The 25,610-nt window shown below is 38.7% G+C and overlaps 2 protein-coding genes across 7 annotated transcripts in view; one reads left to right on the forward strand and one right to left on the reverse strand.

Annotated features, from left to right (window-relative positions):
* FAM185A (family with sequence similarity 185 member A) overlaps positions 1-7,374 on the reverse strand; it is a 58,812-nt gene extending 51,438 nt beyond the window's left edge. The window contains exons 1-2 of the mRNA XM_038562537.1: positions 6,951-7,374; positions 3,405-3,517 (exon numbers count right to left, since the gene is read on the reverse strand). Coding sequence (XP_038418465.1) covers positions 3,405-3,517; positions 6,951-7,374 — 537 coding nt within the window. The remainder of the gene's footprint in view (positions 1-3,404; positions 3,518-6,950) is intronic.
* The window catches only part of CCDC146 (coiled-coil domain containing 146), a 119,202-nt gene continuing 100,956 nt past the window's right edge, over positions 7,365-25,610 (forward strand). For 2 of the 6 annotated variants that reach the window (XM_038562781.1, XM_038562785.1), the window contains exon 1: positions 7,716-7,932. The gene's annotated coding sequence lies outside the window, so the exon portion shown is untranslated. Of the gene's footprint in view, positions 7,528-7,714; positions 7,933-25,610 lie in introns of those variants that run through there. The other 4 variants (XM_038562783.1, XM_038562784.1, XM_038562786.1 and 1 more) reach the window with 4 other exon arrangements.

The following is a 25,610-nucleotide window of genomic DNA, read 5'->3' on the forward strand; positions in this document are numbered from 1 at the left end:
CACAGAACTATCAATTTTTTAATGGTAATATATTAAGTCTTAAATTTTAATTTCAGGGTAGTTAACATATAGTTTTATATTAGTTTCAGTTATATAGTATAGTGATCCAATAACCTATTCATTACTCAGTGCTCATGATAAGTGTACTCTAATCTCTATCACCTATTCCATCCATCCCCTCCCCACCTACCTCCCCTCTAGTAACCATCAGTTTACTCTCTTTAAGTATCTGTTTCTTGGTTTCTTTTTTTGTTTCTCTTTGCTTGTTTAGTTTCTTAAATTCTACAGATGAGTGAAATCATATGGCATTTGTCTTTCTCTGACTTATTTCACTTAGCATAATACCCTCTAGGATCATCTATGTTACCACAAATGGCAGGATCTCTTGGCTATTATTAATAATGTCACAACAAACATAGGGGTGCATATATCTTTCTTAGTGTTTTTGCTTTCTTTGGGTAGATACGCAGTAAAGCAATCACTGGATCATATGGGATTTCTATTTTTATTTTTCTGAGAAATGTCCATACTGTTTTCCACAGCAGTTGCACCAAGAGCACGAGGGTTTCCATTTTTTCCACAACCTTGCAAAGACTTATTTCTTGTCTTTTTGATACTAGCCATTCTGACTAGTGTGAAGTGATATCTAATTATGGTTTTGATTTGCATTTCTCTGATAATTAGCAATGTGGAGCATCTTTTCATGTATCTGTTGGCTATGCGATTTCTTTGGAAAAATGTCCATTCAGGTCCTCTGCCCATTTTTCCATTGGATTTTTTGTTTTTTAGGTATTGAATTATGTAAGTTCTTTAAATATTTTTTATATTAACCCCTTAGCAAATATATCATTCACAAATATCTTCTCACATTCACTAGAACAGTACAAGGGTGAATTTCCTGTCCTGGATAAAATCAAGTTCCTTGTACCTGATCACATCAACATGAGTGAGCTCATTAAGATTAATTAGAAGGTGTTTACAGGAGACATTTGGAATGAAATTGTCTGTGTAAGACTAGAAAAATGCATCTATTCTAAAAATTTTTAAACCTTTGCCAAGAAAAAAAAAAAAAGGAATGTTACCAACTGAGATTGATCAGTTCACACAATCACAGATCATCACAACAGTACTGCTCCTGCCTATGAGTTTTAGGAAGTTGGTTTTGTACTGCAGGCAGAGAAACTGAGCTCCAAATGAGCACATTCAGCTTTGGAAAACTACATTATTTAACCTAGGCTGTTTTGTTTTCAAATTTGGAAGTTTAAAAATATAATACTCCGCATTCTTAAAAAAAAAAAAAGGGGTTTTATTCATGGTTTCCTTTGCTGTGCAAAACTTTTTCATTTTGGTATAGTCCCTATAGTTTTTTGTTTTTGTTTTTATTTCCCTTATCTGAGGAGACATATCCATAAATCTGTTGCTAATGCTATGTCTAAGAGATTATTTCCTATGTTTTCTTCTAGGAGTTTTATGGTTTCAGGTCTCACATTTAGGTCTTTAATCCATTTTTGGTTTATTTTTGTCTATGATACAAGAAAGTGGTCCAGTTTTATTCTTTTGCAAGTAGCTGTTCAATTTTCCCAGCACCATTTATTGAAAAAAACTATCTTTTCCCTATTGTATATTCTTGCCTCTTTTGCCATAGATTAATTGACCATATAGGTGTGGGTTTATTTCTGGGCTCTATCCATTGATCTATATATCTATTTTCGTGCCAGTTTTGTACCTGTTTTGATTACTATAGCTTTGTAGTGTGTCTTGAAATCTGGGATTGTGACACCTCCAGCTTTGTTCTTCTTTCTCAAGATTACTGGACTATTCAAGGTCTTTTGTGGTTCCATACAAATTTTAGATTTATTTATTCTAGTTCTGTGACAAAAGCTACCGGCATTTTGATAGGGATTGCACTAAATCCATAGATTGCTTTGGGTAGTAAGGCTATCTTAATAATAATATTAATTCTTCCAATCCCAAATATCCTTTGTTTGTGCCATCTAGCTTCTAATTTTGATTGTGAAACTGAAAATATAAGATACCAAGATTTCAGAAGACAATATTCCAGATGAATTTTCTGAACATCAAGCACTGATGAGTCAACAGTAGATTTCTAAAGGCACAAAGGAACTATGAATATTATTATCCAGTTAGTTACTCAACATGAAGACTTCGTTGTGTATCTTTTACAACAAGAACCTGAACCATCTCATTTTGCTAAAAGGATATATAGTATTCTTTAATCTTTTATATTTGTGCAATTAAATTTATTTGAAATGGTTCACATGTGGACAGATACTAAAGGCAGGTGTGTAAATAAAAGAAATAAACAAATGACATAAAAAATTCTATTTTTTTAAATTAAAAAAATTTTTTTGGTATTTTTTTTTAATGGAGTTCAATTTGCCAACATACAGCATAACACCCAGTGCTCATTCCATCAAGTGCCCCCCCAGTGCCCATCACCCAGTTCCCCCCGCCCACCTCCCTTTCCACCACCCCTTGTTTGTTTACCAGTTAGGAGTCTCTCATGTGCTGTCACCCTCACTGATATTTCCCACTCATTTTCTCTCCTTTTCCCTTTATTCCCTTTCACTATTTTTTATATTCCAACAAGCACATGAGAAAATGCTCTGCATCACTTGCCATCAGAGAAATACAAATCAAACCCAAAAATCTTAAATGCATCAAATTAATCATTCTAATTAGTGTTCATGAATCTAAAAATGAAAGTGTTTTGTAATTATGAAGCAAAGCAATTATGAAACTTCTCTTCAGCAAAGTTATATGCCATCAAAGTTCACAAAAGTATTGTGTTTTGAATATACAAGTGTAAAAAATACATAAGTACCAGTACTAATGATAAACCAGAACCTACCAGAGACATATTTGAAATCATTTAGAGCTGAGATTAATCTAATTTTAAGAATTAAACATAAAAGTGTTATTATAAAACAAGATGAATTATTTGTTTAGCAAAAATACCTACTTAATCCTTAAGTAATGAGCTACCTGGTACATTAAAAATGCAACTAATATTTGAAGCATATTTAGAGTGCTTAAAGACTTCCCTTACTCTTTAATAAATGGAAGAAAACCATTTGTTAAAACTAAAATTTCTTTAAGTTAATAAGATCTAAGAATAGTAAGAATGTATTTTTAGTTTCACTGTACATTTTCAAATGAAATCTAAAGGAAAAATGAGGAAAATCTTGAAAGTTGCTACAACTTCTGTACTTTCAGAGCAGAACTGATTTCAAAACAAAATTTTTGCCAGAACTGAGACATAAATAAATAGTATTCAATATTCTCAATACATGATACTCCGAATAGCACTAGTTCGATACTGCAGCTCAAAGTTTAAGGTTTTTTAAAATAATACTGAAAGACTTTTAGAAAAATGTTCATACCTTAACAGACTGTAAGATGGCAGTCCCCTGCTCAGTTTCAATTCTGCAATAATTATCACACTCAATATTTTGGACTTCTACACAACCAGACCCTGATGCCTTGATATTCAGATCTAGAAATTAAAAAAGAGAAAACAAATTAGTACTATGGCTAATGAGCTCCAAAGCATTTTAGTACCCCCTAGAAATCTGTCTTTTCTGTTATGTTTATGTTATTGAACTCTGGAGACACCATAGTTGTCAGCACCTCAGGGGTCTCCACCACAGCAAAAGGACAAATGTAGTGCCCTTTTATGGTTTTTAGAAATAAAGCATTATTCCAGTTGACCTATATCATCTAAAGAGAGAAAGTAACATAGAAAAATAAATGAGGGTAGAGGTTCCAATTACAACAGACATTCCTGGGAAAGATCACGGAAACCTCTTCCCCACTGATAAAGTGTACACACACACACACACACACACACACACACACACACAGGTTCAAGTAAGAATACAGCAAGCTAAAAAGTCATTATGGTAAATTGGAGCCTCTTCTCTCTTATTTTCACGATGATTTAAAGATTTGTTCCCATACTTCGTATAAATTAAAAGCAAATTGTAGGAGTGGTATAGATCTGTTTGTTGCCTCACACACAAACTACTGAGGCTTAACACATCAATTTTAATGGTTGGGACATAAAAATACATTTCGACAGTTTTATATATTGCAGTCTCTATAAAGGTTTTAAAAATAGCAATAATCTAAATACATAATCTAAAATAATCCAGAATACAATAATAATCTAAAAATACATGATAATTTTGCAATAATCTAAAATACATAAACCAACAATTTTACCCCATGGTTACGTGGATGCAAATGTAACTAATAAATTTTACCCAGTTAAGTAGTGTCACAACACAGCCTTGATCCAAGGCAGCGCTGATAGACATGGAGAGAAGAAAACATATTCTAAATATCCTTGATCCCCACGAGATGGGTAGAGAAGTTGAGGCTAGACACTGAGTGACAATAATGATACTTCTACTCAACTCACAGAAACAGGTATAAACAAACTGGAGGAACAAATATGTATGAAGAAAATGGAATTATGTTGATTTGAGAAGCTTAATAAAAATCTAGAGGCAGTAAATTGGAAATGGGATTCTGACTCTAAAAAGAGGAATCGCAAATAATGAGGTTTGAGACCAGCAGCACAGATAGTTCCATTTCTATCTTTGTTACTGTAAAACCTTGCTTACTCTGTTTCAATACTCAGTGCATTTTTTATTATGATAAATAACATACTGGCAAACCTTCCTCCCTACCCCAGACTGGTACATTGTGAGGGCAGGATCTTCTTCTTTTTTTTTTTTTTTTTTTAAGACTTTATTTAATTAGAGACACAAACAGAGAAACAGAGAGAGGGAGGGAGGCAGAGACACAGGCAGAGAGAGAAGCAGGCTCCATGCAGGGAGCCCGACGCGGGACTCAATCCTGGGTCCCCAAGATCACACCCCGGGAGGAAGGCGGCGCTAAACCGCTGAGCCACCCGGGCTGCCCAGGATCCTTTACTCCTAGGCTAGTTTACAGAAGCTGGGAAGCAGTAAAGCATAGCGGTTGAGAAGACTCCAATCAGTTCAATTTTCCATCACTTTATATCCGAGAGAGAACACACATCTTTTTTGACTTACCCGAGAATCCGTGTCGTGAGGGCACGGATTCGTTCACCCACAATAAATGCTTACTTTATGACACTTGCTGTATCTCAATTTCCTTATGTAAAACGGTGCTAATAACAGTAACTACTGTACGGTGCAATCCTAAGGATTAGAAAGGATTCTAAGTGTCAGGTGCTATGACCATCATCATCATCAGTATCACCCTTCAGTCCCGGGAAGGGGAGCCTGGGGTGACTTTACTAGGAAAATGCGTACACAATGGCTTGCATTTGGTTAAGTATCATGGAACCCGAATACCTAAAAGCATTGCAGGCACTGCGAATGACGCCTCCAAGGCAGTTTTCCTGTTTTTGTATTCCAAACACCGCTACTCAACGGAGAACTTAAAACAGATCAGTAAGAAGCTAGGAGCCTACGTGAAACCCAGCACCTGGTCCGAGGTAGAAGTGTCACATCCTAGGGAAGAGCGCAGGCTGGAGGGCAAGGGGAGATGTGGGGCGGCCGACCTGCCACGGAAGGGGCGGTCAACACGCCTCAACCCTGGAAAGCAGACCAGTCTGCCATTGACAAAGTGCAAGCACAGAAAAACAGGGCAGCCCGAGTGGCCCAGCGGTTTAGAAACCAGGGTAGAAAAACAGGAACGATGTGCCAAAGAAGGACACAAGGGTTCCGAGAATAGGTGACTTAGAGGATCCCAGACGACACTTCCCGTGGATCTATAAATCGTCTGTAACTGGGAACCTGGTGTCTGCCTTTCACCAGGCCACGCAAAGCAGAACAGAAAAAAAGAGGCAAGCTCTGTGGGCGGAGGCAACTCAGTTAGGCCAGGGAGTCAGTTGCAGAGGGAGCGATAGGAAGCGCGCATCCGCTGCAGCGGGAGCCATAGGAAGCGCGCATGAGCTGCAGGGGTGAGCGATAGGAAGCGCGCATCAGGGGCAGTGGGAGGGATAGGAAGCGCGCAACAGCAGCAGAGGGAGCGATAGGAAGCGCGCATCAGCTGCAGGGGGAGCCATAGGAAGCGCGCATCAGCTGCAGGGGGAGCGATAGGAAGCGCGCATCAGGTGCAGAGGGAGGGATAGGAAGCGCGCAACAGCAGCAGAGGGAGCGATAGGAAGCGCGCATCAGCTGCAGGGGGAGCCATAGGAAGCGCGCATCAGCTGCAGGGGGAGCGATAGGAAGCGCGCATCAGGTGCAGAGGGAGGGATAGGAAGCGCGCAACAGCAGCAGAGGGAGCGATAGGAAGCGCGCATCAGCTGCAGGGGGAGCCATAGGAAGCGCGCATCAGCTGCAGGGGGAGCGATAGGAAGCGCGCATCAGGTGCAGAGGGAGGGATAGGAAGCGCGCAACAGCAGCAGAGGGAGCGATAGGAAGCGCGCATCAGCTGCAGGGGGAGCCATAGGAAGCGCGCATCAGCTGCAGAGGGAGCCATAGGAAGCGCGCATCAGCAGCAGAGGGAGCCATAGGAAGCGCGCATCAGCTGCAGAGGGAGCCATAGGAAGCGCCCATCAGCTGCAGGGGGGAGCGATAGGAAGCGCGCATCAGCTGCAGCGGGAGCCATAGGAAGCGCGCATCAGCTGCAGGGGGAGCGATAGGAAGCGCGCATCAGCAGCAGGAGCTGCGATAAGAAGCGCGCAACTGGGCAGCCCGGGTGGCTCAGCGGTTTAGCACCTTCAGCCCAGGGCCTGATCCTGGAGACCCAGGATCGAGTCCCACGTTGGGATCCCAGCATGGAGCCTGCTTCTCCCTCTGCCTGGGTCTCTGCCCCTCTCTCTCTCATGAATAAATAAAATCTAAAAAAAAAAAAAAAAAGTGCACACCTGCCTGAGGTCAGATTCGGGCTGTGTCCCGGGACCCCAACCCGGTTTGCTCCCCCTCACTTGCCAAACTGCAGAGGCGCGCTCACGTCCACGGACGCCCCGGGGTCGAGGGCGTCCGGCACGACCGCCACCTCCGTCGGCGCCCCGCCGCGCTCCAGCCGCAGCCCGCCCGGGGCCCGCGCCCCGCCCTCCGCGGCGCGCAGCGCCACCAGCACGCGGTCGCCGGCCGGGTGGGCGAGCGGGTCCAGCGGCCGCACGGTCACGTGGCACGGCAGCCGCGCGCGCAGCCGGCCGAGCGGGCTCACCCGCAGCGCCCACGCCCTCAGGCTCCCGCGCGAGGGGCCTGGCGGGGGCGGGGGCTCGGAGCCCGGCGGCCGCTCGCCTCCGCCTCCGCCGTGCGGCCGCGCCGGGCCGGCTCCGCGCGCCCCAACTCCGAGCGGGGTGAGCCGCAGGCCGCCGAGCCCGCAGCCAGGGCGCCGGGCGAACATGGCGCGCCCCTCTCGCGCTCCCTCAAACCGCCGCCGCCGCAGGCCGGGCCGCCCGCCTTAAGGCGGAAAGGCGGACGTTCGCGATTTGCCGAAGCAAGACTGCTCACTTCCGTCGGCAGTTTAAACCCTCAGCCGCGCACGCCGCCCCCGACAGTAAGTATCCACGCGGACCCCTGGACTCCCTGCCCGCGTCCTCCCCTTTCGCAAAGGCGCATGGGATTGGTAGTTCTAAAGGGGAGACAGGTCGTGGGGCTCCGGGCCGCTTAGAAACTACATATCCCAGGAGGCAACGCGCAGGGCAGAAGGGGGAGTGGGAGCAGGTGCCCACTAGCCATTGGAGGAGGGGGGAGGAGCTACTCAGATATCCAACTGGCCAATGGAAAGCGCGGAAGGAGCACGGTGGGCAGGACTGCGTGGTTTCCATGGCTACCAAGGACGCGACTGCTTTGGACAGGGTAGACCTTTGGAGTGAGACGCGGGAGGTCCTAATTTACCGAGAAAAACAGGAACCTAAAGGAGGATCAGGACCAAGTTAAGGGGTAAGAAACCTTTCAAAAGGTGAGACCTGGATGCAAACTAGAGTACCCCCAGTGAGTGGTTAGATCTAAACTTCACTAAACTAGTGCGGGATACCCTGGGGTGGTGAATCCCTGGGCAAGAAAATAAGAAACCAGATTGGTAGTTTTTTTTTTAATGGAATGCCCTCGTATAGAAATAGCAATAGAGTCCTTCCTCCTTCCTGATCCTAAGTGATCTTAAACCAGTCATTGGATGTCTCAGCGTTTTAATTTCTTCTTATTAAAATGAGGTCAATAATACTTCCCTTATTTTGCCTCAAAAAGTTTTTGCAAAGATCAAATAAGGTAATGGATGTGAACTCTATGCACAGGCTGCAAAATTGCAGTGTAAATTACTGTATTTTTGTTTTAGGGAGAGCATCGATTCTTAGTAACCAAGAAATATCTGAGAGATCAGAACTTGTGTCGACAGAAGCATTGATCTCTTTGGCTACAAATGACGCCCTCCCCCCGTTTTAGGAAAAAAAAAAAAACTAAAATAAGGAAAAAAGAGTCAACACAGTGCAATGGGAAGAGCATGAGACTGCTTATTTTCCTGGCTCTATCATTGGTTTATCTGGGTCACCTGAATCTGCTTCTGTTTTAAGATGAAGAAGGATTGTACTAAATGACTCTTTAAGATCTCTTTTACCTTTTATTCTGCAGGCAATTTAATAAAGGAAAAAAAAAAGCCCCACGAGATTTATTTCCTGCTTCCCTGCATATCTCTCCCTTTCTGTACCCCTTTCTCTTCCTACCAAGTATTCCCTATGTTCTTCAGTAAAGACAAACTGCAGTGACATTGAATAAAATGCAAGTGCCGAAACTGAGTGTCAAAAAACTGAAGCCCTTGTTGGGGTGCCCAGGGGCGCTCAGTCGGTTTAGCGTCTAACTCTTGGTTTCCACTTAGGTCATCATTCCTGGGCCCTGGGATGAAGCCCCACTTCTACTCCCCACTCATCAGGGAGTCTGCTTAAAGATTCTCTCCCACTGCCCCTCCCCCCATATAAATATATAAATCTTTAAAAACAAACAAACAAACTGAAGCCTATGGCAAAAGTGCAATAAGTGGAATTATGGGAGATATAGTGATAGAGAGATGGACTAAAGAACTAATGAACTGGTCTAAAGTCCACATGGGCCCAGGTCACAGGGTTCTCTGCTAGCCATTATCTTTTTTAAAATTCAGTGCTTTCACAAGTTATCCTTTCTTCTTTTCTGTCCTCCTAGTTCTTTCTCCCTCCTTATTCTTCCTCTTAGTGAAGGCTCATGATAGGTGCTAGCTTTTAGGTTCACCGTGTTCCCACTGAATACTAGCTCTGTCCTTGGCTTTGTTTCATTTGGTCATAATTATTCAGACAGATCTTCAAAGTGTCATTTTAATGAAAACCCACGGGGATAATTTTTAAAAAATTTGAAAAGGGCATTGGTTTAAGCAAGTTGAGAATGCACTAACATTTGTGTACACATGCCAAATATTTTTAGGTTATATAGGAATACCTAGCAGATCATTTTGTTTCTATGGTAATATTTCGTTTTCTGGAACAAACTAAGTTCATGGAATTGTCAACTGAACCATACTTGTCTATGTGCAAAATCATTGATTATTTTCAAATAAATTTATTTGAAAGAAATAAATTTCAAATAAAGATAATTGAAACACTACTTTTCTGATTATATGAGTTTGAAAATGGAGAAAATGATATAACATTATAGGATATTAAAAAGTTATTGATACTTTAAAAATACTTTTTTTGGATACATGACTTATGTATCAAATCTGTCCACATGTCAATGATGACTAATAAAAATACTGCCTTCCATCTATATGATATTATAGTTTTCAAATCGTGTCATCTTATAGTATCCTTATAAAACATTAAGTTTATCAGGGCAAATATTATCCTCACATTATAGATGAAGAAACAAATTCAGAAAGATTAAGATTAAACAATTAAGGTCTGGCCCTCTTCCCACTGTACTGAAAAGGTCCTTGATCCTCCTGACACCTTTGAAGAAAAATGATTATTCACCAAATGAATGGAGAATCATATGTAACTTTTTCCCCTTAAAGCTGACTTGGAAGATATTTTTACATCTTCAGTTTAAAAAAAAAAAAACATTCCTGTAGTCGTGAATATATATTGCTGGTGGCAGTGTAAGTTATTACAAACTTTACAGAGTTCAATTCAGCAGTATGCATAAAGCACTTTAAAAATATGTGAAACCATGACCTGGAAATTATACTTTTGGAGATTTAATGTAAGCATAAAATTAGGGATATTAAAAAAAAACTTACATTCAAGGAATTTTGTTTATTATATAATTACTTAGGCAACTTAAATGTCCCAAAATAGTAGGTGTTATATAAATCAGTAAACATCTGGAATATTATGCAGCAATTTAAAAATTATATTTTGAAGACAATTCAATGATAGGGGAACTCTTCCATAAAATAATTGTAAAGGAAAACTCCAATTCTCCTGTGTGTTTCTCCTTTGCTCTCACACTACTACCATTATAACTCTTATAAACACTTATAAGTGTTCTTCTTATAACTTATAAGAAGTTATAAGTATAACTTTAATACTTCTTCTGACACTTCTGGCTACCACATGTCTGGGGTTTTCTCCACAACAAGCAATTTTCTGAGACACCAGCGGGGTGTTCTGCAGTTTAGCTTAATTCTGACACTATTTACCTGCAAATAGTGTCAGATCCCACAGGTTAAGAGCTCAGTTTCACAAGACTGCTCCCACCCACTTGGGATGCCAATCATTTCATTTTTTGTGTGTTTTCAATAATAAACACATATTACGTTTATAATTTAAACCTTTTAAAAAAGATTTTATTTATTTGTTCATGAGAGACACAGAGAGAGAGAGGCAGAGACATAGGCAGAGGGAGAAGCAAGCTCCCTGCGGGGATGTGGGACTTGATTCCAGGACTCTGGGATCAGGACCTGAGCCAAAGGTAGATGCTCAACCACTGAGCCACCCAGGCATCCCTATAATTTAAACATTTTAAAAGCACTTCTTAAAATATATTGTTTCCTAAGACTAACTCAAATAATGAAATAGATGGAGGATGTCTTCCTATCTAAATGTAAAAATGCCCATGAAGATTTTACTTTATTTAATAATTGATATTCAATAAATGGACAGCAGAGGGCATGAGAGAGTTTTCAGAAAAATGTAACTTAAAGAATTCTGGAATTCAGTTTAAGTGAGGGAAGCCCGAGGAATTTGCTAACTTTCTCAATTATAAACTTTTACAATCTATCTTATGACTTTTATTCTTGTTATGAAATCTTAATAAATTCAATAATCTAAACTAGTAACTGGCAGTACTAAGATATCTAATGAATATGTAGGTAGCCTCATTTGAAATCTACCTGCTATTTGTTTCTATGCCCATGAGGTACAAGTAAAAGGTTGTTATATAATGCAATCAAATTTCCCCACTCTAAACACCTTGAGAAGTTGCCTATGATACACATATTTTCGAGTACTTTGTATGTTAAAGCAATATGTATTTGTGTGTCTGTGTGCATCTAAGATAGTACTTTATTGCAACCAAAGTTCATTCATAATAGAAAAATTTTAAAAGCTAACTTTAGACAAGAGTCTTGCTTATGCTAATGTTTAATTCCATTTTGACAAGTAGCAATAGCCTTTCAATCATCCACATAGTAGTAGCATTGAATAGAAATTCCACTTACATTTTCTATATTTTGCGGCTATGCTGCTCGTGATGTATAGGTTCAGAATTAATATTGTTTCCTGATAAATTTCCTTTTTGTCATTAAATATTAATATTTAATATCATTATCTCTAGTATTGATTTCTGTATTTATTTATATTTTTAATAATATTTTCATCCTTTTACTTCAAACCTATGACATTATATTTGGGACTTGTGTCTTGTAAACAGAATACAGCAGGATATTTTAAAACCCATTTGAGAATCTGTCTCAACAGGTAAATTAATCCACTTACATTTTTGGCTTACTTTTACATTTACATGTATTCTTGCCATCTTGTTTTGTGTTTTCTATTAACCTTGCCTTTTTGCTTTTTGAGGGGAGGGGTCCTCTTTTTCCTCCATTCATTTAGTCTGTAGGTTTTCTTTTTTTTTTTTTTTTTTAAGATTTTTATTTATTTATTCATGAGACACAGAGAGAGGCAAAAACATGGGCAGAGAGAGAAGCAGGGTCCCCACAGGGAGACAGATGTGGGACTTCATCTCAGGACCCAGGGTCACTCCCTAAGCCAAAAGCAGATACTCAACCACCCAGCCACCCAGGTGCCCCAAGAGAGAATCTTAAGCAAGGTCCATGTTCAGTACAGAGTCCTACACGAGGCTCCATTTCACAGCCCTGAAATCATGACCTGAGGTGAAATCGAGAGTTGGTCACTTAACCTGCCTGTGCCCCTGTTATTGTTTTTTATATCTTGTCCTCATTTTAGGTTAGCAACATTTACCCATTTATTTGCTCACCTCTTTCCTTCTAGCTTTGGTTTTGTTTTTACCAAAGTATATCTTTACATATATTCCATGAGTCTCTGAGTTATTTCTTTAGACTTTGCCTGATAATGTCTTTATTTTGCCCTTACTCTTAAGTAATAAGTTAGTTGACTGTTACTGTCTCTCAGTACTTTGAAGGAGTATAGTTTTTGCTAATGAGAAGCCTAGGTCTTCTATCTGTCTAATTTAGTGCATTTGTAGAGAAACTGCCTTTTCTCTTTGGTTGTTTTCAGAATTTTTTTCCTTTGTTTTGATTGTCTACAGTTTTCACACTTTGTGTAAGTTTAGTTCTTTTTGTTTGCTTTGCTTTGTTTTAAAGTTACTGAGGTATAATTTACACACAGTAAAATTCACCCTTTTTGGGAAAACAGTTCTATGAATTCTGGCAAATGTATACAGTAATGTGACCACCATGACAATCAGGATGTAGAACTTTTTCATCGTCGCCAAAAGTTCCCTCATACAACTAGTCATTTATTCTCCCCTAATATCCAGCCTCTAGCAAATACTGATCTATTATCTGTCCCTATATTTTTGTGTTTTCCAGAAACTCATATAAATGGAATCATATAGTACATAGCCTTTTGACTTAATATGATGTATTTGAGATTCACTCACATTATTGTATGTATCAATAGTTTATTTTTTTTAATTTCTGAGTTGAATTCCATTGAATGAATATACCATAATCTGTTTATACATCTATAAGTTGATATTTGAGTTGTTTTCAGTTTGGGGTGAATATTAATAAAGTCAATATAAACATTTGTGTACAGTTTTGGAATAGATATATATCCTCATTTCCTTTGAATAAATACATATGAATGAATGGCTGGGTCATTTGGTAAATGTATGTTTACTTTTTAGGAAGTAAGTAAACTATTTTCCAAAGGAGCTCTACAATTTTACATTCTCACTAGTAATATGTGAGAGTTCCAGTTACTCCACATCCTCACCAACACTTGGTATTGTCACTTTTTTTTAAAATTTTTTTATTTATTTATGATAGTCACAGAGAGAGAGAGAGAGAGAGAGAGGCAGAGACACAGGCAGAGGGAGAAGCAGGCTCCATGCACCGGGAGCCTGACGTGGGATTCGATCCCGGGTCTCCAGGATCGCGCCCTGGGCCAAAGGCAGGCGCCAAACCCCTGCGCCACCCAGGGATCCCCGGTATTGTCACTTTTAATAAAACACTCTAATGTGTGTAGTTGTATCTCATTGTGATTTTTATTTGCATTTCCTCTAATTACTGACGAAATGAACATATTTTCACATTCTTATATGGCATTTGTATATCTTAGGTTAAATATAAGTTCAAATCTTTTGCCCATTTTTTAGATTGGTCTGTTTGATATCCTATTTTTAAAAAGAGATTTTATTTATTCTTGAGATACAGAGAGAGAGGCAGAGACATAGGCAGAGGGAGAAGCAGGCTCCCCACAGGGAGCCAGATGTGGGACTCCATCTCAGGACCCCAGATCACTACCTGAGCAAAAGGCAGATGCTCAACCACTGAGCCACCCAGGTGTCCCTGATTTCTTATTAAACCATGAGATTTCTTTATATATTTTCAATACCAGTCTTTTGGCAGATACATTATTTGCACATATTTTCTTCCCATCTGTGACTTTCATTTTCATTTCCCAATACTGTCTTCTAAAAAGCAGATCTTTTAGATTTTGAAAAAGTCCAATTGATCTATTTTTTCCTTTTATGATTTGTGGTTTTGTATCCAATCTAAAAATGAACAAACAATCCAATCATGAAATGGGCAAAAGACCTGAACAGAAATTTCACAGAGGAAGACCTAGACATGGCCAACAAGCACATGAGAAAATGCTCTGCATCACTTGCCATCAGGGAAATACAAATCAAAACCACAATGAGATACCACCTCACACCAGTGAGAGTGGTGAAAATTAACAAGACAGGAAACAACAAATGTTGGAGAGAATGTGGAGAAAGGGGAACCCTCTTGCACTGTTGGTGGGAATGTGAACTGGTGCAGCCACTCTGGAAAACTGTGTGGAGGTTCCTCAAAGAGTTAAAAATAGACCTGCCCTACGACCCAGCAATTGCACTACTGGGGATTTACCCCAAAGATACAGATGCAGTGAAACACCGGGACACCTGCACCCCGATGTTTATAGCAGCAATGTCCACAGTAGCCAAACTGTGGAAGGAGCCTCGGTGTCCATCGAAAGATGGATAGAGAAGCTGTGGTCTATGTATACAATGGAATATTCCTCAGCCATTCCTCAGAAACAACAAATACCCACCATTTGCTTTGACATGGATGGAAATGGAGGGTATTATGCCGAGTGAAATAAGTCAATCAGAGGACAAACATTATATGGTCTCATTCATTTGGGGAGTGTAGGAAATAGTGAGAGGGAGTAAAGGGGAAAGGAGAAAAAATGAGTGGGAAATATCGGAGAGGGAGACAGAACATGAGAGGGGGCACTTGATGGGATGAGCACTGGGTGTTATGCTCTACATTGGCAAATTGAACTCCAATAAAAAAAATAAAAAGGAAATAAAAAAAAGAAAACCCATCACCCTAGATTTAGACTAAAGGAAATTGGGCAAGATACTTTACCTCTAGCATCACATTCATCTCCTCTATGGGCTACGATATGAATGGGCTGTTCTAAAGATTCAGTGTGTCCCAGATTTAGGAGTCTCTCATAGTTTGTGTCACTCTCTGCTTTTTCCCACTCAATTCAGCTCCTTTCCCTCATAATCCCTTTCACTATTTCTTATATTCCAGGAGAAGGGCATTTGATGGAATGAGGACTGGTTGTTACACTATATGTTGACAATTTGAATTTACATAAAACTAAATAAATAAAAAATTTAAAAAATATATAAAGATTAACAAAAAAATTAACAAAACTTTTTCTAAACCAAGGTTGTGAATATTTTCTCCTATGTTTTCTTCTGAACATTTTTTACTTTTAGATTTTACATTTAAGTATATGCCTCATTTCCAGTTACTTTCTGTAAATGATGTGGGGTATGGTTTGAGGTAAATTCTTCTACATAAGGATGTCTAATTATTCAGCATCATTTGTTGAAAAATATGATCATCTCAATGGATTAAAAAACTGTTTAGCAAAATTCAATACCTAGTCCTGTTAAAAATTCTCTACATACTTGGAATAGGAGGAAACTTCCTTCACCTGGTACAGGCATCTCTAGAAAGTTACACTTGACATCATACTTAACTATAAAAGATTGAATGCTTTCCCCATTAAGATGTGGAACAAAGATAGAATGTTCACTCTTACCACTTTTGTTCTGCATTGTACTGGAGGTTCCACATAGCGTAATAAGACAATAAAAAGAATAAAAGGAATCTATATTGGAAAGGAAGAAGTCAGTTTGTGTTTATTTGCAGATAGCATGTTCAGATAAGTAGAAAATTCGAAGGAATATTGTGCAAAGCTACTTAATTAATAAAAATGTTTCACCAGGTGCAAGATGCAGGTCAATAACAAAAACCAATTTTATTTCTAAGGACTAACAATGGCATTTGGAGGTTGAAATTTAAAGATAGTATCATTTATGATAACATACAAAATGTGACATACTTAGGGATAAATTTAAACAAGCATATACAAAGACTTATCTTCTAAAAGCCATAAGATATTGCTGAGAGAAACTGAAGATGACCTAAAAAGCTAGGGAGAAAAATCATATTCATGAAAGATAAAACTCAACATTAAGATGGCATATCACCCCACACTAATGTATTTATTCATTGTTCAGTCAAAATTGCACAGGCTTTTTTAAAAACAGGAATTGATAAATTGCTTCTAATTCTTTTTTATGGAAATAAAAATACATAGTATAGCCAAAACAATTTTGAAAAGTAACTTTGAGGATTTACACTACCTTATTTTAAGACTTACTGCAGAACTATGATAATCAATACAATATTGTATGGTATAAGAATAGACATAAATCAATGGGACAGAATAGAGAACATAGAAATAGACCTACACATATTTGGTTAATTGACTTTTGAATTGATTTTTGAAATATTTGGTTAATTGATTTTTGAAATATTTGGTTAATTGATTTTTGAAATATTTGGTTGATTTTTGAAAAGGTACCATAGTCATTCATTGGGAAGAGGATGCTTTTCCTAACAAATGGTGCTGAACAACTAGATATTAATGTGCCCCTCTTCCCAAAGAATATCAACCCTTATTTCACAGCATACACAAGACTTGAAAGAGATAAAAGATGCAAGTAGAAGAGCTAAAACTCTAAAGTTCTAGAAGAAAACATAAGGGAAAATCTTGTGACCTTGAGTTTGGCAAAGATATCTTAAGATACAAAAAAAGTGAACCATAAAAGAAAAATATGATAAATTGGATTTCCTCAAAATTAAAAAAAAATTGCCATTCAAAAAGACAGTGCTAAGAAAATGAAAAGATTAGGAGAGATTGAGAGAAAATATCTACAAAACAGATTAATAAGGGATTGATATCCCGAATACACAGAGTGCTCACAACATTAATAGGAAGCAAAAGAACCTGATTTTTTTACTGGTCAAACAATAGAAAATAGACACTTCATCTTAGGAGATATATAAGTGACATGTAAGCTCATAAAAATATGTTCAACATTAATAAGTCATTATGGAAATGCAAATTAGAACTACAAATTAAAAATTAAAATTAGATGCCACTATACACCTACCAGGATGGCAAAAAATAAAAATACTGACAGTATCAAGTGTACAAGGATATGGATTAGTGGGAACCTTGGTGTCCACTTGTTCCTGGTGTGAATATAAAAGGGTGCAGCCATTTTGGAAAATAATTTGACGGTTTTTATAGAATTTGACATATACTTATCATATGACCCAGTAATTCCATTCCTAGATATTTACCCAAAAAACAAAACCATACATGAAGTCCTTCACATGAAGACTTATACTCAAATATTTATAGCAAATTTATTCATAATAGCCAAACACGAGTGATGAATCAAATGTCAATCAGCAGGTAAATCTGCAAATAAATTGTGATGTATTTGTACAGTGTGATACTACTCAGCAATAAAAGGAATGAAATATTGATGTCCATGGCAATGTGGATGAACCTCAGAAACCTTATGCTAAATTATAGAAGCCAGAAAAATCTATGATTCTATTTATATAAGTTACTGGAAAAAACAAAACTAGATGTTACCAGGTGCCTGGGCTGGCAGGCAGGGGGATAGCCATGGGCACTGAGTGTAAAGGCACCCAAAGGAAACTTGGAGAACAATGGCTTTGTTTGTGGCAGTGATGACGCAACTGTCAATGTTTGTAAAATCTCATCAAATTCTATTAAGATTGCGAGTTTTATGACACAAATTGTATTTCCATAAAACTGACTAAAGAACCCCACTTAATTCATCTTTTTCTCTCTTCCTCTTAAATGTGACGCCCAAGTGAAGTGTTATTAGGTAGCATTATGGCATCAGGATGGTTGCCCGGCCAGTGGTTGCTGTTTGACCCTGCCGACCTCTCTTGAGATATGCGTTCACCTGGGTCTCACACTTGGCTCTCCTTGTTGGCACCTTCTGAGAATTCTGCATTCCTATCTGGTTCTCTCAGTTGCGTGGGGCACAGAGCTTCCTGAAGCTGTGTCTTTCATCACAACATCAAGGGCGCCTGGGAGGTAGCACTGTCATCTCTACCTCAGTGTGTCTCCCATGTCACTTTGAAACATCTTGGGCCTTCCCTGCCTACTGCTTCATTGAATGCAAGGGTAGGATCGGTGATGGTATGGAGCCTTGCCACTTGCCCCACCTCTCTCCTGGGAGAAGAGGCACATCCTCTCTCTGAGGTTCCACGATTTCGTTTCCTGAACCTTGTCCTGGGCAGACAGAATGCCACAGGGGCCCATGCCAACTCTCCTTGCTCCCTGGCTCAGAGAGAGGTTATGGGTGGGTTTTTTTGTTTTGTTTTGTTTTGTTTTGTTTTTTAACTTCCTCTTCCAATGTAAAGTAGGAAAATTGGCTCGGTAAATATTCTTCTAACCCTATAATGAATGTAAGAACCTTTTACTTTTAGAGGAAGGAAAGAAATTGAGTAAGGGATGCTGCCCAAGGGAAGGAAGACCGAAGTGGAGATCTGTGTAGGGCCAGGGGAAGCCTGAGAACAGGAAGTAGTTATGCAATGAAAAGAGGAGGCTATGAAATTTCTAGCCATGGCATAAGGAACTTTGCCTACTTATTGTCTAAAGCTGGCCCTGCCCTAAGAGTTGACACATATTCTTTCAAGGACCCAAATACTTTGCAAATACAAATATTTCGCAGCACCCAATATCCTCCAGAGTCTTTCTGTTCCTAGATTAAAACATCTGATAGTGAGCGTTGAAGGTTAGGCTTACCAAGACTCTCACACGAAATCCTAAGGAAATATTCTGGGACAAATTCATGCTAGAGAAGACCCAATCTAGAGATTCCTAAATTATTTGATCCAGTCACAGGCTGACATCTGTTTATTTGATCCCTGTCAAAATCATTTAAGGCATATTACACATGAAAGCAAAAGAACCAGACCGTGGTGGGAGGGAGCTAACATTTATTGAAGACTACATGCTGGGGCTGGGCTGAGATTTTGTTCCATTTAATCTTCATAACAACCCTTAAATCATCTTGCAGTTGAGAAGATAGCCACTTAGAGGTTGAATATCTTGTCCAAGGTCACACAGGAAGGGGAGCAATGAGATTCAAGCCTGAATGGAACTTCAAAGTATTCATTTCCATTACCCCATACTGTCATGCTGGTAGACTAAGTTAAAGCCACTAATCCCAGGCTTAGATGAAATAATGGGAGAAATAAGGGAGATCCGGGGGCTGTTGCAGATGGGAAGCAGCAATAGCTTCATGAAGTTCTTTGCTAAGAAGCCAGACCAATCTAGAATCACAGTTCCTACTGAGTAGCATATGGGGAAGAGGAAAGGAGTAAATTGAAAAGCAGGTTTGCAAGGCAATGGCCTAATTTGACAGGACATTTAAACTAGCATTGTAATGTTATGAATGTGCTTTCAAGTATGTTTTTTAAAATTTAAGCAAAGTTAACAGTAGAATTTGAAAAACATGCACATTTTTGTAGCAAAAGTAAGGAATGGCCTGCAATGTGAAGATTCTAGATTGCACGCAAACATATAGAGTCTCTGCTTCACAGACCTTCTGGAAGACAGCTTCAGACCTACTTGAGCGTTCCAAACCTCCCACAGGATTTGGAACTGTTTCTGCTCACTACAAATTATTTGGTAACCATCAGGGGAACTGATAGGGCCTCTCAGGCATCCTTTGAATTTCTGAAGCCTGACTGGACTTGCAGAATGACTGTAAATTATTGCGGATGTGAGACCAGTGTTTCTTGCCACACTTTGCGTGCTAAAGCTTTCCTTTGGTTTGTAACTATAGCAACAAGTTCTATAGCCCATTGTTTTGCACAGCTCAGTCTAACCACCTCCAGCACTGCCTAATAATCACTGCTCTACAAGAATTAAGTTGTCTTTAATTGATTTACATTGTATTGGCCTGCTCTTTGCTAAAGGGGTTGTAGCTTTGCACCTTTGCCATGACAGAAGTCAAATTCCTTTAGCCTGCTATATCCTTGATTCTGCTTTCCGTTACTGGAGGCTAAGCTCAAATGGCTTTATCAAGGCCATGGCAAGAGTCCTTAGATGGTACATAAGGGTAAGGGATTTGGAGCCAGTGGACGTGAATTAGAATAAGTACTGCCCACTTATTGCTGTGTGATCCTGGGCACATCACTTATATTCTCTGACCTTCCATTTCCTTGTCTGTAATAGAGATAATAATAGTTATGAACATGGCTGTTACAAGAATAAAATGAAATCATATGAAGGAAACTCTGTTTAAACTGTGAAGGGCTATCTATGTGTTGTTATTACTAAGTGCACAGGTGAACCACCACTGGGCAGGAGTTCCCAGCTGCTCATGAGCACAACCAGGAGCCTATGTTAGAGACGAGAATCATGTCTGATTCTCTGAAGTCTTTCACGTGGATGGTCCTTCCCATCATGACCCTATATGTTATACCCACTCAGAAATGAGTAATATGGAGCTTATTTTGACGGTGTGGGTTTCTGAGGAAAAGGAAAAAGAATTAGTTTTAAAGAGAAGGTGAATAACTTTCCTTGGGTCTGTGTTTGGGGTTGTCGGGTAGCATGCAAAGGGAGGCAAAAGGACAGTGAAATGAATTGGGAGAAGGACTAGAGCTCTCTTAGCTCCCTTCCCTCCCAAGGAGGGAGCTTATCCGAGAACACTGGTTCTCTGCGATCATGGGCAGTGAACATTAGTTACACATGCGTATAATTTAAGATTTATTTTATTTATTTATTTATTTATTTATTTATTTATTTATTTATTTTTAAGATTTAACTAATACTGTGAACATTTACTTTAAAGGCTAGATATGCACTTGGAGCTTCCTCTCAAGAGTTTTCTTTTATGTCTATGTATGTATGTATGTATGTAGGTATGTTTTTAACCCACATTTTTACTTTAACACTTCAGTTATGAGGCAAATTTTATCTGTACTTACTGAACTGCAGTGGTTTTATTTTTTTTTTGTCCCAGATTGGGTTGGTTTTTTTTTTTTTTGCAGGTTTCTTTTATTTTTTTGAGAGTGTTTTTTTTTTTTTTTTCTTTTCTTTCTTTCCTTGTTTTTTTAGGAACAGAAAGAAGTTGTGGTTTGATTTGTTAGGTCTTTGAATGACAAAGCTTATCTACCCCCACTTCTTAAAAACAGGACCTGAAGTCTGCATCCATATCTTTAAAAAAATGTTTCAACTCTAACCCCTAACCGTGTCTTTGTATAATAACAATGGGTATTATGTAATCGTACATTAATTAAAGATCTACACATGAATAAATGCAGTGATTGTATCTGTTGCATTTAGGGCTCTGGAGTTGGTAGTTATCAGGTGATGATGTTGTTGGATGAAGTGGATCTGAGATAACTATAGGTTGCATGTGGGATCCAGTGCCCAATATTCTGAGCCTGTGGTATGTGGACCAGGGGCCTTTTAGGAAGAGCTTTCAATGTTGACTTTTAATCTCATCTCTAAAAAAGAATATGCATATAATCAGAGATACACTGACAGGACCAAAAGACACTTGTCATATAACTCTATATATACCACAATTTTTGTAACCTCATTTTGACATATTTTTTTGGTAAGTACAGGAAACTGAAACAAACAAAATAATTGTCCCAAATGTTTCCCTTCGTCCAACAAGTCCAACTCTGAGTTAACTGGAGACATAGTCTCATAACTCACCTATAGCAATGGGCTGCTGGGGGAGGGAGCATGTGATCATGTTTCCAGGGCAGATAGAGGAGCTAACTTATGATAAAGAATGCTCAGGTTCAGTGTAGGACTATATCATTTTTTACTTTACATCATACCCTGCTAGTCTAAGATGAGCAAAACTTGGGCTAGTTTGGTGGCAAGTAATATCAGGCAGCGTGGTTTCCTGCCACATATTTCTTGAAGCAAGCATAGCCCTTTATCTTCAAAAAAATCACCATCATTTGTGTATTCTGCCCCATTCTCTGGTGCGTGGACTATTTGGTTTTTGCATGTGCTCCTTGTAACTGTCAAGAAAAATTTCCTTAAGAGTACAAAATCAAAACACAAAATGATGATCACTTCTTTGGCTCTAGAGAAAAGGAAGTAGTGGTTTGTCTTACAACACAAGGCATACTCTGCAATGTTTATTGCTTCATTATTCTTTGTGAAGCTTCCTATTTTGGCTTTATCTTTTAAGCCTGAGACAAAGTGTGAATAATAGAGACGCTCAGTGTTCTTATGGAATAGGACTAAAGCTCATATTTACCTGCCTTTCTCCTTCACTAGCCTTTTGCTTTTCTGTGTTAAACCTCAGTACATGTCCTCTCCCTTCTAGAAAGCCTCATAAAACCATGTCCTCTCTTCTTTGGACTCCTACAGCATGGAGTACTGACTCACAGTACTGCCTCTGCTCAGGTTCTCAGTTTCTAACATTCTCATCAAGCTGCTGCACTGCAGCATTTGCCGTGGGAATTGTGCTTACTGGAAATGTGCAGTGCATGGTAACCCTGCCTGTGGTCCATGCTTTCATAGCACCTGTTTCAGTTATATTTATTTTTACATTTATCTCTGTAATTCTCTGATTAATTTCTATCTTGCTTACCAGTCTGTGAGCACCCCTGAGGCCAGACACCTGGTCTGGTTTTGCTCACCAAAGAATCTATCTCCTGTCCCTAGCAGAGGGATCTGACTCACAACCACTAAATTGTCTCCTTGCCTTCGAATTCACACCCTTTCCAAAACATTCCTTTCATTGTCACTAACACCTTTACAAGCTCAGATAACTCCTCAATCCAAAAAACCAAACCAAAACCAAAACCAAAACCAAAACAAAAAAACAAAGCAAAAAAGTAATGGCTTCCAATTCCTATAGATTAAAATCTAAATTCCAGGCTACATGCTGCTTTTAAAGGCTTATCTCAATGTTGGTAGGACAACATTGCTTTTTATTTAGGTTTATTTTACCTTACATTGTATGATATAAAGCTAGTTATTCCCTGCCTTGATTTCTCTTTATATTGTAAATTGCTTGGCTCTTTGTAAATTATTGCTCTTCATAAAACAACTCAGTATATATTTGCTTACTTGATTTAGGTATCATGGAAATACACATCTCTAGAATGACTATACTTGATAGCTGTGTTGTTCCTCCTACACTAGGAATTTAGATGTTTTATAAATATTTCCTTGTTTATATCATGTAGATTGAAACTATATTTTATTCTATTTTTTTTATTTATAGCTGTCAATCATATTACCTGCAGCATGGTGATATTAATAGGCTTTGCAATCTCACATTAATGAATCCTTGAATATGTGTTTAATCTGTTAAATTTTGCTATCTATTTAAGCCCTTTTCAACCCGTTATTTAGATTAGTTAGTGTTCTAGGTTTACATTCACTTGAAACTTTTGTATTTGTCCAATTGTGTTTTCTAACTTTCCTACTCACTCTCCCTTTCTTTTCTAAAGGTCAAAGTTTGTCTGATAATATCTATCAGAACTCTGTTATAGTGTCTTTTTGTTGCTTCCCTCTGGATAATGTTTTACCTGATTTAAAGTATTTGAAATGTTTTCATGATAATACAGACTGAAAACTTCCCCAGACTGAGGAATTTGTACAAATTCAGCATAGTGACCTTCTTTTGTTGCCTAGGTAAGCTGCACTGGGCAAGTGCAGTGCCCTAGGTAAAGTGCAGGGCTTTGAGAAGATTGCCTGAAATTAAGTTTTGAAAGTTAATGTCATCCTGATTATAAAAATTCCAAGAGCCTTGAAAAAGTATTTTTAAAGAAATATATGTACTATACTTTGCAAAACTGTGATAGCAGAAAACTGGAAACATTCCACATGTTTATAATTTGGGGATTGAGTAGCCTGTGGCATAGCCACATAAAGGAGTGTTGTGCAGGTGTGCAATGACATGAGGGTTATCTCTGTACAGTATTATAGAGTTCTTTAGGGTATATTATTAAATCTCCATGTCTGGGTTTTGCTTCAAAATTATATGGAGAGCGGAGGAGTAAGTAGAAAGGTTTAGATAAAACAAAATTGTTCATGAATTATTATTTGTTGAAGCTAGTTGATGGACACTGGAGGATTGACTATACCATTCTGTTATTTTTGTTTATATTTGAAATATTTCTTAAAGGAAAAGCTAAAATTAACAGGTATGATCTAATGTTCTGAAGGATATATTTTGCTGGGATAGTCATTAACATTTTTCACCCATGAAATGGTTGAACCTACATATTTTAGCGTATAAACACAAACAAATGTAGATATGTAATCAAACCTTTTTTAGCTCCTTAAAGATTTAAACAACAAACATGTAATTGGTAAAATTGAAGTATTATGATGCCTTAATAACAACAGATTCTTTTATTTTATTATATATTTTTAAAGATTTTATATATTTATTTGACACAGAGAACGAGAGCACAAGCAGGGGTAGCGGCAGAGGGAGAGAGAGAGAGAGAGAGAAGCAGGCTCCCTGTAGAACAAGGAGCCTGATGTGGGGCTCAATCCCAGGACCCTGGGATAGTGACCTGAGATGTAGGCAGACGCTTAACCCACTGAGCCACCCAGCTACCCCACATAAAACACTGCTTTATGGCACTGAAAAAAATATACACGTATTAAAGGAGTGGGAATCCAAACGATCTCAGTAGCTATTACTATCACAAAAAGAAAGACAACCAAATGAAGCGAAAGGAAAAAAAAAGAAAAAAGACAAAAAAAGAGAAAAAAAAAACAAAGAAAAAGAAAGACAATCAGACATTTAGTGCCTTCTGATGGAAATGAATGCTACCACCTATGAAGTATTTTTGTAGCAAGAATTGGAAAACAAGTGTATGTATAATTTATGTCTGTGGTAGAAAATTAGAGATAGCAGAATAGAAGCCGAAAGTCCACAGGTATTATCATATTTAATTTGTGTATACTTTTTATGAAACAAAAATTAGTTGCTGTGACTCCCATTTTAGAGAGGAAGAAAAGAAACTTAATGAATAAATGGCATGACTATGGCCACCTGACTAATAAATTTAGGAGCCAGAGCCTACCGTGCCTTCCAGATTCATATTACAGATCACGCGTTCCCTATTAAAAGAATGAGGATTCCCATCATCAAGGAGCAGCTAATCTGATGAGATAGACGTGAGAGATGATACATGTTCAACAGAAGATCTGGACCTTAAATTTATGACAGTTGGAGTTATCTTCTCTGGCAAGAGAAAAGTGCAAGTATACTCTTCTGCTAAGTGAAGATTCACATGTGTCAGAAATCAAAGAGCAAATGATTAAATTGGCATTTAAAAAAAAATGCAATGGAGTCTTCTTACTAGCTCTCTTAAAAGAGCAACTATCCCAATGCCACCAAAATGGGCCAGAAGAGACCTTGCAGGCCAAGACAGGTCCTTTTAGAGGTTGCTCTGGATCCACTTGAATATGTGAGCAAATCAATGGGCTGGCTACGTGACTTGTGCAGTCATATAAGGACCTGCTCTCAGAAGGGCTTGAGCTTGGTTTAATGCTAGTC

The sequence above is a fragment of the Canis lupus genome, chromosome 18, assembly GCF_011100685.1.
Source record: "Canis lupus familiaris isolate Mischka breed German Shepherd chromosome 18, alternate assembly UU_Cfam_GSD_1.0, whole genome shotgun sequence".
NCBI lineage: Eukaryota > Metazoa > Chordata > Mammalia > Carnivora > Canidae > Canis > Canis lupus.